At 53.3% G+C, this 14,552-nt stretch overlaps 1 protein-coding gene across 6 annotated transcripts in view; it reads right to left on the minus strand.

Moving 5' to 3' along the window:
- Window positions 1-4,706: 4,706 nt before the first annotated feature.
- Window positions 4,707-14,552, minus strand: part of SMAD3 (SMAD family member 3) — a 120,075-nt gene continuing 110,229 nt past the window's right edge. For 5 of the 6 annotated variants that reach the window (XM_027067598.2, XM_053223833.1, XM_053223832.1 and 2 more), the window contains 2 exons: window positions 11,723-11,867; window positions 4,707-9,099 (listed from right to left, as the gene is read on the minus strand). In XM_027067598.2, the coding sequence (XP_026923399.1) occupies window positions 8,976-9,099; window positions 11,723-11,867 (269 nt within the window). In that variant the 3' untranslated portion in view covers window positions 4,707-8,975. The remainder of the gene's footprint in view (window positions 9,100-11,722; window positions 11,868-14,552) is intronic. The other variant, XR_003423143.2, reaches the window with a different exon arrangement.

The raw sequence follows: 14,552 nt of genomic DNA on the forward strand, positions 1-14,552 counted from the left end.
GATCACAACATTTGAAGGTCTGTGAGGGTTGGAAGGTAGGGAGAGACAGAAGTAAACTTTTTTTTTTTCCCCTCAAAAATCATGTGTTATGTAATAATTTTAGAGTGATGAAGACATAGATATTTTTATAATTTTAAAATATGTTATCCTGCCAGAGTATGAGAAGATTGACAGAACCAGTTTGCTTTCTCTCTATTTATAGAACTTGGCCACATCTAATTCAGAGAAGCTAGAGATTCAGGGACGCTAGACTTGGACGGCTGAGTAATATGGGATGTGGTTCAAGGACCATCGAGCATGTCAGGCCGTTAACTGCAAACTACTTGTAACGCGTGAAAGGTGATATATGGCTAACTTCCTGCTCCCGCGGCGGAGAGGTGGGAGTGAACATCTTCGCTGTAGCTGACCGGATTCCCTCACCTTAGGCCGGTCTCTTAACAATGGCCATCGAGAGAGCACGTGGAGTGCCCCTTGCTCTGCGCCGGCCTGCCATGGAGAAGCAGCCTTAAAAGAATCACTGTCTAAGGGTAACATGAGAGCTCGAGGAGCTATTCTGAGCGCCTGCTGATGCAAAGCTAAATTTAGCAAACATGTGTCTAGCGTGGTCAGAGGTTCTGCTTCATTGAACGTCCTGATTGACGGAGACAGAGTTGCAGAGAATTCTGTAACGAGTGCAAGTCGTCCTTCACCCCCACCCCAGATTTTAAAGCAGTCAGGCAATTTAGGTATGGCATTCTGTCATTAAAGACCACATCTTACCGGAGGACTCTAGGCAGAGAAAGTGAAAAGTCTGGTCAAGCGTACCACCTTCCTGCAGGACCGGTTACAAAACACCCAGACGGTCAACTCTCCCAGAATCGGTAGGCCTCGTAAAAGCAGCAGGCTGAGCGTGCAGAGCAAAGTTCACGTTTTGATTTAGATTCCACTCAGGGTTTAGGGTAGCGGTCCATCTTTGCGTCTCTGGCATTGAAGCTGTTGCCGAAAAGGTGGAAATGCTCAGTTTCTTATCTTTGGCACCACCTACGTCATAAACATCACGAGTCTTGCTCTTAGTGTAGATGTCTTTATTCTGAGTTTGTGTGTTTGTAGCACTAAAGCCAAGTTCTTCTAGAATAGGAAGAGTCTTGCTCTGTTCTGAGGTGTTTCTCTGATGTGCATGCAGAGCGAGGGATTGACAAGAGGGAACGGCAACAAACGTGGGCCTTTTGTTGGAACACTCCTGAGCCCTGTTCCAGCTTTTAATGATTTGTGGTTCTACCTTGTTTCCTGTTGGAAAAGTATGGATTCAGAACCTGGACCCAGTGACCATTACTGCATCTTTGGAACACAGGTGTGGGAGGAAAAAGATATTTTGTGTCTATCTGTTGATGGGTTCAAACCCTCTCTCCCCACAAGCACAAATCTGGGAAGCAGTGACAGGTCACATAAAGCTTTTCGTCTTTGCCTCTCCCTTTTCTCTGATCAACCAGGTGGCTTTAGTGCTACAAAAATGTGGACTAAGGGAGGCCTGGGGTAGGAACTTTATAGAAACAGTTCAGTTTGGGAGAGAGAACCTTCTCTTCATCCGAAGCCCAAGGACACGGTCTGTGCCAATCCAGCCGCTCTGGGGAACTCTCAGGATGTCGCCAGTGGTGAAGTTAGAAGGCTTCAGAGTCAGAGTTGAGGAAGAGCAGCTGTCCCCTGTTCCTTTACCCAGGTAAGCGCTGAAACAGGATTCAGGGTCCGGCCCTGATGGTGCACCTTCTCGGTACCAGGCTCTGCAGGGGTGGCAGAGGCCGCAGACTTGGGTAAGGGTGTGGGTTCTCTCTGGGAGCTCATCACCCAGCCCAGGTGATGGGGGCGGGGTGGGGGCCGGGGGGCAAGCGCATCGAGGCCAGGAAAGCTAGAGTGCCGGGCAGCATGTGCAGTGTTGGGACCAGCCTCCCCTGCTGTGGGAAGGCGAGCGCAGAGTGGGCTGGGGAGAGCATATGGTACGTCTCAGAGCAGTCTTTCTCGGACGTGAGCCCGCAGCGAGTCCCCCGCAGGGCGCCGGCCCAGAGTTTCGGTTCAGCAGGTCCCCAGCGGGGTCTGGGGGAATGCGTTTCGACTGTCCCGTGCGGTACTGATGCTGCCGGCCAGGCCCACACTTGGGAGACCCACGGACTGGAGGAAGTGGTGCTCAGACGGAGCTAGGGGCTAGGGTGGAACTGGAGCCAAAGCGTGAGGGGAGGCGGCAGATTCTTAGCGGGAGTTGCAGCATGAACCAGAGGTACGGGGAGAGAAAGCAAGGGGTTGCGTCGGGAAAACCCACCCGGTCCAGTGAGAGGAACGGGGCGCACGAGGATGGAGTGAATTTGGAGAAAACCTTGAAATACTACTTGGTGGGACCAGTGCCTACTTGGGAGGCAATCAAGGAGCCCAAGGGGTTTAGCACGGAAGAGACAGGTAACCACAACTGCATTCCTGGGAAATGGCAGCAGTCTTAGCCAAAACGAATCGAGTCGCGCTACCTGCCTGGAGGGCTGTGTTGCGAAGGATTCCGAGGCCGAGAGTGGACCCAGCATGGTGTTTAGTGGTTTTTGCTGTGGATGGAGAAATAGAAGGGTGGTAATTCTGTCGTCTACCCTCCATCTCTGGACGAGGGGGGCACAGGTCAGGAGGATGTTAGAAGAGCTATGAGAAAAGGCAATTAGGAACTGCATTTTGGTGGCATCCCTTCAACCATATGTAAGGAGTTAGGGCACGGTGGAAGTAGATGGAAAGGATTGCCGAGGTAGAATCTGCTAGCTGTGGGCACTAATTGATTTATTCAGCAAAAATCGGTGGCCCAAAGAAGCCAGGGATACAAGAATAAGATGTAAATGCTGCCCTCAAGGAACTCAGAGCCTCGAGGGGAGGACAACCACAGTTACCACTCAGTTGGGAAGCCTGGCGATAGATTTGCGAATGGCTTCCTGGAGGAGGTGTCTGACCTGAGTCTCAGCATTTGTGAAAGTTCTCCAGGTGACCTGCTGGTGTGTTAGGCACAGGGGCAGGGAGCGCGCAGACTTGGGAAGAGGGCTTGTCATCATGGAGAGGAGTGTGCTGCGTAAGGAACACCACCTGTTTGTCCCTGGGCTGCCGGCTGTACCAGCGAGCTGTGACAGCTAGATAGGGGTCGAGTGACAAGAGTCCGGTGGCCCGTGATAAAGGCTTTGGAGTTTACGCGGTGGACTGGAGGGCTCAAGTCACGTGGGTCACAGGGCCGCGCGTGGAAGATGAGTTTCCGGGAAAGCAGGCAAGAGGCCAGGAGCCGTTGGGAAGCTAGTGCGGTTGTCCGGGTGCTAAGGACCTCACGTACTGGGCACGGCCAAACAGGGCTGCTAGGGCGTGCGGGGTGTTGGTGACTTCTGGGGCTGGAGGCCAGAGGGGAGGGAGGCCGTGTAATGAGGGCGGCGATAATTCCATGTTTCCAGTTGCGAGCGCGAGGTACTTGCGGCACCCCCGAGCACCGGTAGCCAGCAGGCCGTTGGACGCAAGTCCGAAGCCTGGGATTGACGTCTGGGCTAGAAATACTGATTTGGGAGTCATTAGCGTTAATGTGGCTTGCAATCATGTGGGGAGATGAGGTCACTCAGGAAGGAATGTCGAGAGTGCATCCAGTGGTCTGGGAACACCAACCCGGAAGAAGTAGGCGCAGGCCCAAGAAAAAGAGGACACGGTGTGAGGGCCGAGGAGAGCCAGGACGTCCGGGCAGTAGGGCCTTCACAAGAGGGAGGCTTGGTCAGCAGGGGGTGGAGAGCACAGGGGAGAGCTGCATCAAGCCGTTCAGGACTCGGGAGGATGGGGGAGAGGGACCCGGGAGAGGCTGCTGCTAAAAACTGGGGGTGTGCGGAGGGCGCCGGAAGAGGATTTGGGTTGGGGCCGTTGTTCGGAGCCCACTTGCTAGGCAGCTGGAATTTAAAGTTGTGGGTCTGAAGGAACAGTTTGGGCTAGAGGCGGGATTGGAGTCATCTGCTGAGAGAGAGAGGCTAAAACCCCGGGGAAGACAGGGGCACGAGGGCAGAACGAGGAATTTTGAAGGAAGGAATTGATGCGGTTCGTGGCGGGGGGGGGGGGGCAAATCCGTAGGCCCAGAGGGGCCGCACCTGTGAAACTGGCCTGTCTCCTGGTAGGGGAGGTGTTTGGGGAGTTCCTTAGAAGATGCTGTAGAAGCGGCCCGGCTAAAGGATTACTCGAGCCCCATGCCTCCCCGCCCAAACTGTTCATATTAATCCTATTTCTTAATCCACGTCATTCGGGGCCCGTGTTAAGAGTCAACCAAATCTTTCCGTCCTTGGGAGTTTTTAGTTTAAAATGTATTTGCGCAGGCGCTGACCGAGTCCTCAGAGCTGGAAGGGGTGAAAACCTCTATGAACCTAAAACTACTTCCATGCCTGGGGGAGGATTCATCTGGTGGCATCTAGGCCTTCTGAGTACAGAGGAAATGAGTGCCAGGTACCAACGCAGCGATCGGACTGTGTGTTGCTTAGGTGTGGGAAGCGAGGGAGAGGCCCCCGCTGGGCCAACCCAGGGGCTCCTGCTGGCCCTGCACGTATGTCACCCTTGGTGAGTGGAGGAGGGCCACCAGGGAGCACGAGAGGCTTTGGCAGAAAGAAGGGGGGCTCGAGCCATTGGTGACGTCGGAGGGCTCGCTTTCCAATCTTTTCCCCACCCTGCAAGAATGAGACAGAGCTCCAGGCATGGGAGCTTTTCGATGAAAAGTTTATTAGAAGGGTACTTACAGGGGAAAGAGAGGACACAGATCTTTAACAAGAGGGGTACAATGCTTAAACAGGTGCTCTGCTCTTAAGATACAAAAGTTAGAAAAATCTAAAACACTATAAATACATACATGCTTTTTACAAAGGTATTAAAAGGTCAGGCTGGCTGAGAAGTGAAGGTAATCACAGCCTCCCCGCTCTGTCCCCCCACCCTGATACACCCCACCAGAGTCCGGGACCGCCTCGACACAGCAGCAGGGAGGGGGCTCTGGCTCTAACCCTCTGCGTCAAGTTCTCACCACCCCAAAGGGCCTGGAGGGGACCCAGGGATCGGGATCGCTGCCTCGCCGGTGGCCTGCCCGGGGGGGGGGGGGGGGGGGGGGCGGTCGGTTCTGGAGGCTGAACCGCTGGGCCCCCGACTCTTCCCAGCCACAGTCAGTCCTTGGGAGGAGAGACCTTTCCAACTTGCTTCAAAAAATTAAATAGTTCTCGGTCTTGAATGGTTTTAAGAAGTTATTACATAAATATAAAAACACCAGAATGCCAGAGTGTACATTATACTTCAGCATAACAAAAAGTTACAGAATCACTGAGAGCATTGCTCAATCCAGTTCACACAATAGGCGAGTTTACGTGAGAGCTGTGTTTCTGAAAAGTCCTTTCCCCACTGACTGCCACCCCTCCACCAGGGATGCCTCCCTGTCATGTGGGAACCATATCCTCTTGTGTCTTTTTTTTTTTTTTTTTTTTTTTTTTGCTTTCCCACCCTCTTGAGAAGTAGCCGATATTCCTCAAAAGGATGATCTAGAAGGGAACATTCATGACACAAAAAGAAAAATGGTACGCCGCAGCTGTGTTGAGGCTTTCTTCTAGTAAAGCGAGGACAGACACAGATTTGGGGGAAAACTCCCCACTCTGCCACTTAAAATCCCACAGAGTCCAGAACTCAACTCATGCCTGCTCTTGGTACCAGTAACCCCCTTGGAAACAGTCCCCTGATTCCTTTTCCTCCCTCTCCTTTTAAGGACTTCAGAGAGTGGCCTGAGGCGAGACCTGGCCCTACGGAGACCTTCCCGGAGCTTCAGAAAGGGCAGCTTGGGGCTAAGGATGAAACCCTATCTGCCTTCTGCCCAGACTACATACATGCATGCACATACTACCTAAAGAAAGCCTTTTCCTGCGCTCTGAGTAAAAGCACTTAGCCCTGGAATATGTCCAAGCACTAGGAAGCCAAAGGAAGATGGAGAAAAAAAACTAAGCACAAGGTAACGTGCTACAGCTCATTCCAATACGTTAATGATTTAAAAAAAAATTATCACCACGGTCAAAAAAAACCCAAAAAAGACAACATCAGGATGACGGGAAAGTCTGCCAGCAGCCTTGCCCTCGTGTGTGCTTCCTGAGAGTCAAAGTCCCCGCTCCGGACTCTAGGCTCGTCTCAAAATGTCAGATCGTCTACAGCCTGCCAGGAAAGTGGCCAACTGAGATGATGTTCCAGCACAGGCCTGTAACCCGAACCTGCTGGGGCAGCTACCTACGTTTGCTTGTGCTGGAAGGACCAAAGTTACTAAATACAGTTAGGAAGGGGGGTGGGGGAGGAAAGGGAAGAGAACAGACGTTGGCTCGGGGGGTCTGGGGTGCAGCCGAGGATCTCCACCCCGGTGCTGGTGGCTCGGGTCAGCGGCAGCACGAGCCACAAGGTGAAGACAACTTGGAGGGGAGCCCAGACACCTACGCTTAAACCTGCCCTCCACCCCCACTAGACTGCCCTGTTTTCTCTTGCCCCCCTTCAACTGTCCTTTAAAAAGATTTTAACATGTAAATGCCATTCAGACAACGGGTTCTTCAAATTCAGAAAACAAGCTTTGTGACTTAAAGGAAGGACGCTAATATTACACAAGCCTAAAGCACCTAGGCAGCCTCTGTGACGGGAAGGGTCTTCACCTCTGGGTAGGGCTGAATTTCGTCCAGAGGGGGACTTACCTACATTTTCCTTTCACATCCTCCTCCAAGGAGCAGTCTATAAAGAAGAGGGGCCGAGTGAGCTTTTGGAGAAACACAAAACTAAAACTTCATGCCTCCTAAAAGTAGCCTTCAGCTCTGAACATCACGGGTTGTAAGACCCCATCCATGCATAGCCACTGGGTCGCCGAGGTTGTGCTGTACCTGAAGCTAGTTCCCGAGTAACTGGAGGACAGCTGTGTGCCAGAGGAAGTCCTCAGAGGATCGTGGAGCAGGTAGAGAACTCAGGCCCTCGGGAACCGCCGCCCTGGCTCTTAGGAAGGGCACGATTGCACCAGCAGAGGCCAAAATGGGATATTCCACACCACGAGTCTCAGACCTGACCCGGAGCGTGCATGCACATCCAGGAGGTTCAGAGCTTCCTGGAAGCAGCAGTCCACAGATCATTGCACAGCAGGCAAACTTCCGACCTGCAGTATTTGACCCTCTCAGGTCGACAGGGGTTTTGTGTGGTCTCTGGGTTCTGTGTCAACAAGCCCCGGGCAAAGCCAAGCGTAGGTCTGGCAAGGTGCTCCTCCCATCTCTTCCTGTGTCCTCAGGGAGCTTGGACGGCAGCTCTCCTACCTGGAAACCATAAGGCTAGAGCTGCAGAGGCATTAGGATCCGGCCGGGGAGGCACCAGGAAGCCCCCAACATCTCCGTAAGGCATCAGAAATGTCATCACATTTGAGGTTTTTACCTGCCAGAAGTGTACACTTTCTCCCCTTCACCTGGAAGAAGACAGGACTTCCATAGGAAATCCCTTCACTTTTCCTGGTAGAAATCCATGCAAAAATACGGGGTAAGTCATTTCATACAAAAACAGCAACAAGGAATAAAGTACCAATTGCAAGTGGCAATTCTGTCTGCTGGATTCTGCAAAAGGCCAGTAAAAAGGAGAGCTTTTTTTTTTTTTTCCAGTTGCAATAATTTATAACCATTTTCTCACTAATTGCCACTGGGAACAGTACTTATTATACAATATAGCTGCTATAGTCGTCACTGATGATCCTCTACTGTGAGCTAGATAATCTTACATCCCAGGGGGAGGATGGCAGACCTCTGTGCACCAAGCCTGCAGTTTTCAAAGGTGTAAAACAAAAAAAGAAAAAACAATTTTAATAGCCCTTTTCATTTGCCTGTGTTGGCCTGAGATTTTTCACTTCTGGTGAATTTGCTTCTGTTAATTTCAGTTTCCAAAAGTGCTGTTGGCAGGTGTCTTCTCAACAAAACCTGGAACAGCTTCACCTTGAGAGAGAGGTTGCTGGGCCCCACGCTGGTTTCCCAGTCAGTGTGCCAACCAGGATTTTTTTTTTTAATATAAAATAAACATTTAAACGAGCATACGATAAAGCTCATTTACTTAGCGCAACTGACTACGTAAACCGAGATAGCCGGATGCAGAAGGATAGCAAGCGAGCTCTTACAGATGACTGGAGACCCACGCTCAAAACACTGCGATGGGACGGCTGCCTCCTGCTTTGTGTGAGCACTTTGTGTAATTCACATCTCTGAGATCAACGCGAGAAGATGTTCTATACATTGCAGAAGCCCCGGCAGATCTCACACCCGTTCAAAGTGAGAAAGGACAAACTTGAGAGAGGAGGTGTCTCACCATCTTTCCCCACTGTGCCTGTGTGCATGCTCTGAACACACCGGCTCACACGTATCCGTCCGCTCGGAGAGGAGAGGAGACAGACGAGCCCCCTCCCCGCCACAAGTCAGTCCAGCTCCCGGGGTGCGGGGTCTGCCGGAGTGCTGGAGCTCAGGAAGGCTCAGTTGAAGCCTTTGTTAAAAGTGCCAGAGGGCCAGGCCTGAGGTTTGCTCATGGCCCTGCAGGCTCTACTCTACCTAGAACACCCAAGGTGAGTTTCACACTCCAGTCCGGAAACGAGGGCCATTTCCCGTTGGACAGTGACATCCTAGATTGCGGTCATTGAAACAGAAGGAGGCTGGGAGGAGGGGGCAGGTGGTGAAATACTACCTGTTTGCTCAAGCCACCAGAGCAGAAGCCATTTCTTGCCCTCCAAACTGGGGCCAAAGGGCAAATGTGTTCAGCAGACACGGCTGTTCTAAGATCCATCTCTGGGTCTGCTTTTGTGTTTTGGAAAACAGGCTGGTGCCGCCTTGATCGAGGGAGAAAAACTTCTTCATTGACAATAGTGAGTTGAGTTCCAATTTTCTCCACGTCCTACACGGCCTTCTTCCCCCAAGCCCGTCCCTTCCCACCCTCCCCCTTCACACCCAATGTCTCTAAGACACACTGGAACAGCGGATGCTTGGGGAGCCCATCTGGGTGAGGACCTTGTCAAGCCACTGCAACGGCCCATTCAGGTGCAGCTCAATCCAGCAGGGGGTGCTGGTCACTGTCTGTCTCCTGCAAGACACAGAGAAAGGGGTGGGGTGGGAGATGTCAACATTGTCCGGAAAGACACACATACAAGTCAAAACACCTCTGCCTGCTTTCATGAGTCTTCCTCCCAAAGCCAGAGACCTATCCAAGGCACCTTGCTAGACCCTGCCCTAGAGGAGATCCCGCTAACTGTTATTGGAGACGGCCAAGCCATACTCCTCCAGCCAGGAAGAGCCTTGAGTAAATCAGGTTCTCTTGCTGGGAAAGGAGGTAGCCCTTCAAGGGTTAAACGTGTAAAGGCAAATTTTAGGGTATCGCACTTGCCCACCTCTGCCTGTGTCAGCCCCCCCGGCCGCCCAGTGAAGAACTTCCAGCCTGAGCAACGGTCTCCCTCGGTCCCATCTGTCCTGAACGGGCACCCCGGGCCCCAGCAGGCCATGATGACGCGTGTCTGTCTGATCGAGGGGTGTTTTTCGCAAGGCGCCGACAGGCCATCAGTTCCCAATGTGCTGATATAATTCCCATCTATGGACTTATTTTGGAAAATCTTACGAGCAGAGCGAGCCATGGAACAATTACTGGAAAAAACCAAGGCACACCACACGTTTCGTTTCCCCAAAGCACTTTGTCTAAATTCAGGCTGGTTGATGACGCAGCCCTCAGGCGAGCTCCCAACGGCCTCCAGTGAGCAAAGGCTATCTTGCTGAGGCCGGAGGTGCGGGTGCCAGCTGGAGGTGAGAGGCCTGGGCCCTGGGCCCTCCCTGCTTTTGGTCATCTTACAGGATGGATGAAACCTTACTCTTTGGCCCGAGAGGCAGGAGGAGGGCAAGACCGTTCTGGGAAGGGGCCGCACCCGCCTGTTAGGCTGCTCCTCAGGGCTGCCAGGTGGCAGTGACGCGGAGCGCCGTACAGGACCGGGTGTGCTGGCAGTACATCTCGCCTGGTGACACAGTGTCCCCCGGGACCGGCTTCCTCCGCCACCAAGGGGCCTCTTCCCCGCACCGGGGGCGGGGGAGCCATAGTGCCGCGCTAGGCAGACGGCTGCTAGCCTAAGGCCACCACCCTCCTTGCCTGGCCGACGCTTCACCCGAGAAGAGGTGGAGAGATGGGCCTGTGGATGCTGAGGTGCCTCTCTGACCTACGGTGCCTGAGCGTGGTCCTCTGGACGCACGTGTGGGTGTAGGAGGGAGTGAAAGCACCTCCCGTGGGCTCTCTCCCACTGGCAGCCATCTAAGTATCTCCCTCCCCCACTAAAAAAATACTCCTTTTATAACCCTTCATCCTTGTTCCGTACATGGTTTCAGCCAGGGCTAAAAGGGGGGCTAAATCTCTCTTCGGGCTAGGTCTTCGGGCCTTGGCTAGTTCCCTTAGGCTGTCATAACTGGGCCACAAGTTCTGCTGGGAGGCCCGACCACTTGGGTTGCTCAATTGGTCACTCATCCTGGGTTTCACAGAGACCCCACGGGCCAAGGTGCTGTGCTCCCTGGCACTATGGGGCAGACACAGGCAACGGCAGCTAAAATACGGTAAATGGGGGGGCGCCTGGGTGGCTCAGTCGGTTAAGCGGCCGACTTCGGCTCAGGTCATGATCTCGCGGTCCGTGAGATTCTGTGTCTCCCTCTCTCTGACCCTCCCCCATTTATGCTGTCTCTCTCTGTCTCAAAAATAAATAAACGTTAAAAAAAAAATTAAAAAATAAATAAAATACGGTAAATGGAAGAAGATTTTACGGACCGCCATCCTCTAACGAGGATCTGACTTTCCATAAGTCATGCTCATCTGGATTTCATTATAAACGGTGGCACAGAGCCAATATTGAAATGGGTTTGGCCGGGGTGCACAATGACTACAAAACAAAATGGATTCCAAACATCTGGAAAAATGAAGAGAAGGGGGGAGTCACTTGCAAGGCACTGGCCCCTGCTGACGTGTGGGCACCTCTGCGTCTGCCGGGGAAGCCGGGGGCTGGGCAGGGGCGGCGCAGGGCAGGAGGGGCACACAGCCCTGACACACACCTCCCGTCTAGGTGGAGCAAGAAAAGGGACAGGATTCTCTAAACCCAAGCCAGGATGGTGTGACAGAGTCAATAGAGCAGATCAGGTAGAACTGACCGATGCCATGTTTAAAGCAATATCTGAAATTCTGAAAGAAAAAAAAAATCATTTCTTTTCTGAACAAGTAAACTATGTTCCTTTCTGACTTCCCACATCTCTTCTAGCTGCTTCTCAAATTTTAATACCCTAGATCCTCAGGGTCCCTCGAGTCAAAGACAGAGCCCCAGAGGAGGGAAGGAGGGGAGGACGACTTAACTCCCTGGAAAGGGTGGTCCTAAAACCGTCTGCCCCAAACACACAATGAGGAAGAAGCCACGAGGCCCTGCTCTGGGCTCGGCCTTTCCACTAACAACGTGACCTCAGGCAAGTCACTTTCCCTGCCTAGGCCTTCGTTCCCTCATCCGTGCGCCGGGGGTGATGCCAGCGTCCCTGCCCAGGGTTGTGGTGAGGAGAAAATGGAACGTGTGGTCGCAGCACCGGGCGAACAGTGCCTAGCTCCTCCTCATTCTTGGTCTCTGGGGCGAGGGCTGGCCTAGCTCTGCCGTCTGAGTCTCCCGCAGTCAGGCTCCCGTGACGCGTGCCCCCGACCTGACCTGTACTCTGCTCCCCAGCCTTTGACGAAGCTCATGCGGATGGTGCACATCCGGGTCAGCTGGTAGACCGCCTCGAAGCCCTGGTTGACAGACTGAGCCAGGAGGGCGGCAAACTCCTGGTTGTTGAAGATCTTCAGGTTGCATCCTGCCGAGAGAGGGAAAACAGTGCTCGTGGGGACGGAGCACATCCGTGTCCCGTGCCCCCACGCCTGGCTAAAGCCACCCCCCGGGTCATCCAGACGGTGGAACTCACACACGGCCGAAGTGTGACAGGGCGGCCATTCCATGTGCCAGCCGCACGCTCCACACCGTGCTAGGGATAGGCCGACTTGGTCCTTGGCCTTGAAGCCATCCCCACCTCAGTGGGGAGGTGCAGCTGACCCGTGGAGGTGGGTGAAACCCTGGCCTGTAGGCTCCAGCTCCGAGAGCCACGGAACACTGAGGAAGACCGTAAAGCGGGCCACCAAGAACAAGAGAGATGGCCTAGAGAGGTGGGCCTCGCCCTGGGCAAAAGGGCCAAGGCAGGAAGCCAGGGACCAGAGACACAAGGGACCCAAGCCAGAATATCCACGGCTGCGTGGGGCACGGCTGAGCACCCCGGGGAAGGGGAGGCCGTGACAGGAGTGTAGGCCAGATGAAAGGCCGCCAACAGAGGGGCCCAGGTTCCACCCAGGCTGCCCTAGTGAGTCCACCTGGGGCCAGGAAGGAACAAGAGATCCGGGCCGCATTTCGGCCTTTAGGCACATGGCTGGGTCAGAGTGACATCTGCAGCGAAGTGAGGATGTGTGTCTAACCCTCCAGGCAGTAAAACCAGAGACTGGCACAAATGAAGTTTATGATTAATCTCCGGAGGTCCTACCACCTGAGTGCCTGGAATGTGTCAGAAAAATAAAGACAACAGCAACATGCTAGAAAAGCCCAAAAGGTGAGCTAAGGTGACATTTGTGAGCAGGGCAACACTGGGCACCTAATTTTGCTGTATGACTCTGGGCTGGTCGCTTTCTTGTCGTAAGCCCGTGTCTCTGAGAGGCTGGCCACGGAGGTCCCCCAGGCTCTGATCTTCCATGAGCCGACAAACCCCACCACAGCCAACTCAGCCCTCACCAAAAAGATGGGAGGAGGGTTGGGGAAAGGAATGACCACAATGCCAAGAACATGATGGACCTTTCTGTTCTCGTTGCTTCTCCAAGGAGATGTGTGGGGACACAGGGCAGAAAGTGGGTTTTGGCTCCCAGCTGAGCCAAGAAGCAGAGGAGCACGAGGCTCGGGAGTCACACAGTTCTAGCCTCATCCTGGCTCAGCCACTTACTAGCTGTGCCTTTGGTCAGGTGGCTTGACCTCTCTGAACTTGTCTCCTAAGGAGCCAGAATGATTGGAAAGGACTAAGAGCAAAGATATAAATGTATTCTGGGAACACAACCACACAATGCCCTGGAAATGTAGAGTACTGTTATTTCAGACCTTCTGCATTCTTTTTTTTTTTTTTTTTTTAGGTTTGTTTTGAGCAAAGTGGGGGAGGGGCAAAGAAAGAGGGAGACAGAGGATCTGAAGCAGGCTCTGCCCTGTCAGCACAGAGCCTGGCATGGGGCTCAAACCCATGAAACTGTGAGATCACGGCCTGAGCCAAAATCAAGAGTCAGACACTTAACCGACTGAGCCACCCAGTCCTCTGGTGCCCCAGACCTCCTGGCATTCTTAAGCTGACATTGCCCAAAACCCATCGCTCCGCTATCATCTGCTGCCTTGCAGACAGGAAGACATATGCCACACATGTGCCATACACAGGACTAGCCAGTCACAGTCTGCCTTCTGCCAGCAGCAAGCCCAGGGACTGCGTGCTTGTGAGCAGGGCCCTCTGGCCAGGATGCTCAGCCTTGGTTTCCTAACTCAAGAAGCCCTGATGGGTCCTCGGGTGTTGCTGCACAGCCACGGCCCCTCACAAGCCATCCCCTGGGGTGCCGCCTTTCTTGGAGCATAGGTGGGAGTCGTCAACACCCCCCCGCCGCCCCGTCAGCGGGGTTTCCAGCCCCACTCAGAAAACCCTCAAGAGTTCCAGAGAATAAAAGTAAAACTTTGTCATGACCGCCTTCTGTGGTCTGGTCCCATCATACTTTCTAAACATTTCCTGTCTCTTATGTGGCCTCTCCTCCAGCCAGGGTACCATCCATATGTGCCTTACTCTCCGTTGCCTCTGGGCTTTTGTTCCCTCTGCCTGAATGCCCTCACGGTCCCCATCACCCCTTTGTCTACTCAGCCTTCAACGCCTGAATGCCTTCTCCACGAAGCTCTCCCCAGTCCATCTCAGCAGTCAAATGAGTTTCCGCCATGGGGCGCCTGGGTAGGTCAGTCGGTTGAGCGTCTGACTTAGGCTCAGGTCATGATCTCGTAGTCCGTGGGTCCGTGCCTGGCACTGTGCTGATGGAGCCTGGAGCCTGCTTCAGATTCTGTGTCTCCCTCTCTCTCTGTCCCTCCCCTGCTCCCATTCTGTCTCTGTCTCTCTCTCTCTCAAAAATAAACATTAAAAAAAAAAATTTAAATGAGTCCCCCTCCCCCTCCCCGGATCCAGGAGCACCTTATCTGAGCTACTCCTTTGGTGCTTAGCACCCTTCCTTGTATTACACTCATTTGTGTCTTTGTCTTACATACTCAGCTGGTCTTTTAAGGTCTGTGGGGACAGCAGCAGGGCCTCCTGCACCCCTCCATCTCCCCCAAGCACCTGGCACCATGCCCACATGCTGTGTGAGTTTGTGCAATGAAAGAAGAAAGCATAATGCCCGAGCATCTGTGCGCACGAGGCAACAAGCAGGTACCCACAGATCAGAGGCAGATC

This window comes from Acinonyx jubatus, chromosome B3 (genome assembly GCF_027475565.1).
Source record: "Acinonyx jubatus isolate Ajub_Pintada_27869175 chromosome B3, VMU_Ajub_asm_v1.0, whole genome shotgun sequence".
NCBI classification, from domain to species: Eukaryota; Metazoa; Chordata; class Mammalia; order Carnivora; family Felidae; genus Acinonyx; species Acinonyx jubatus.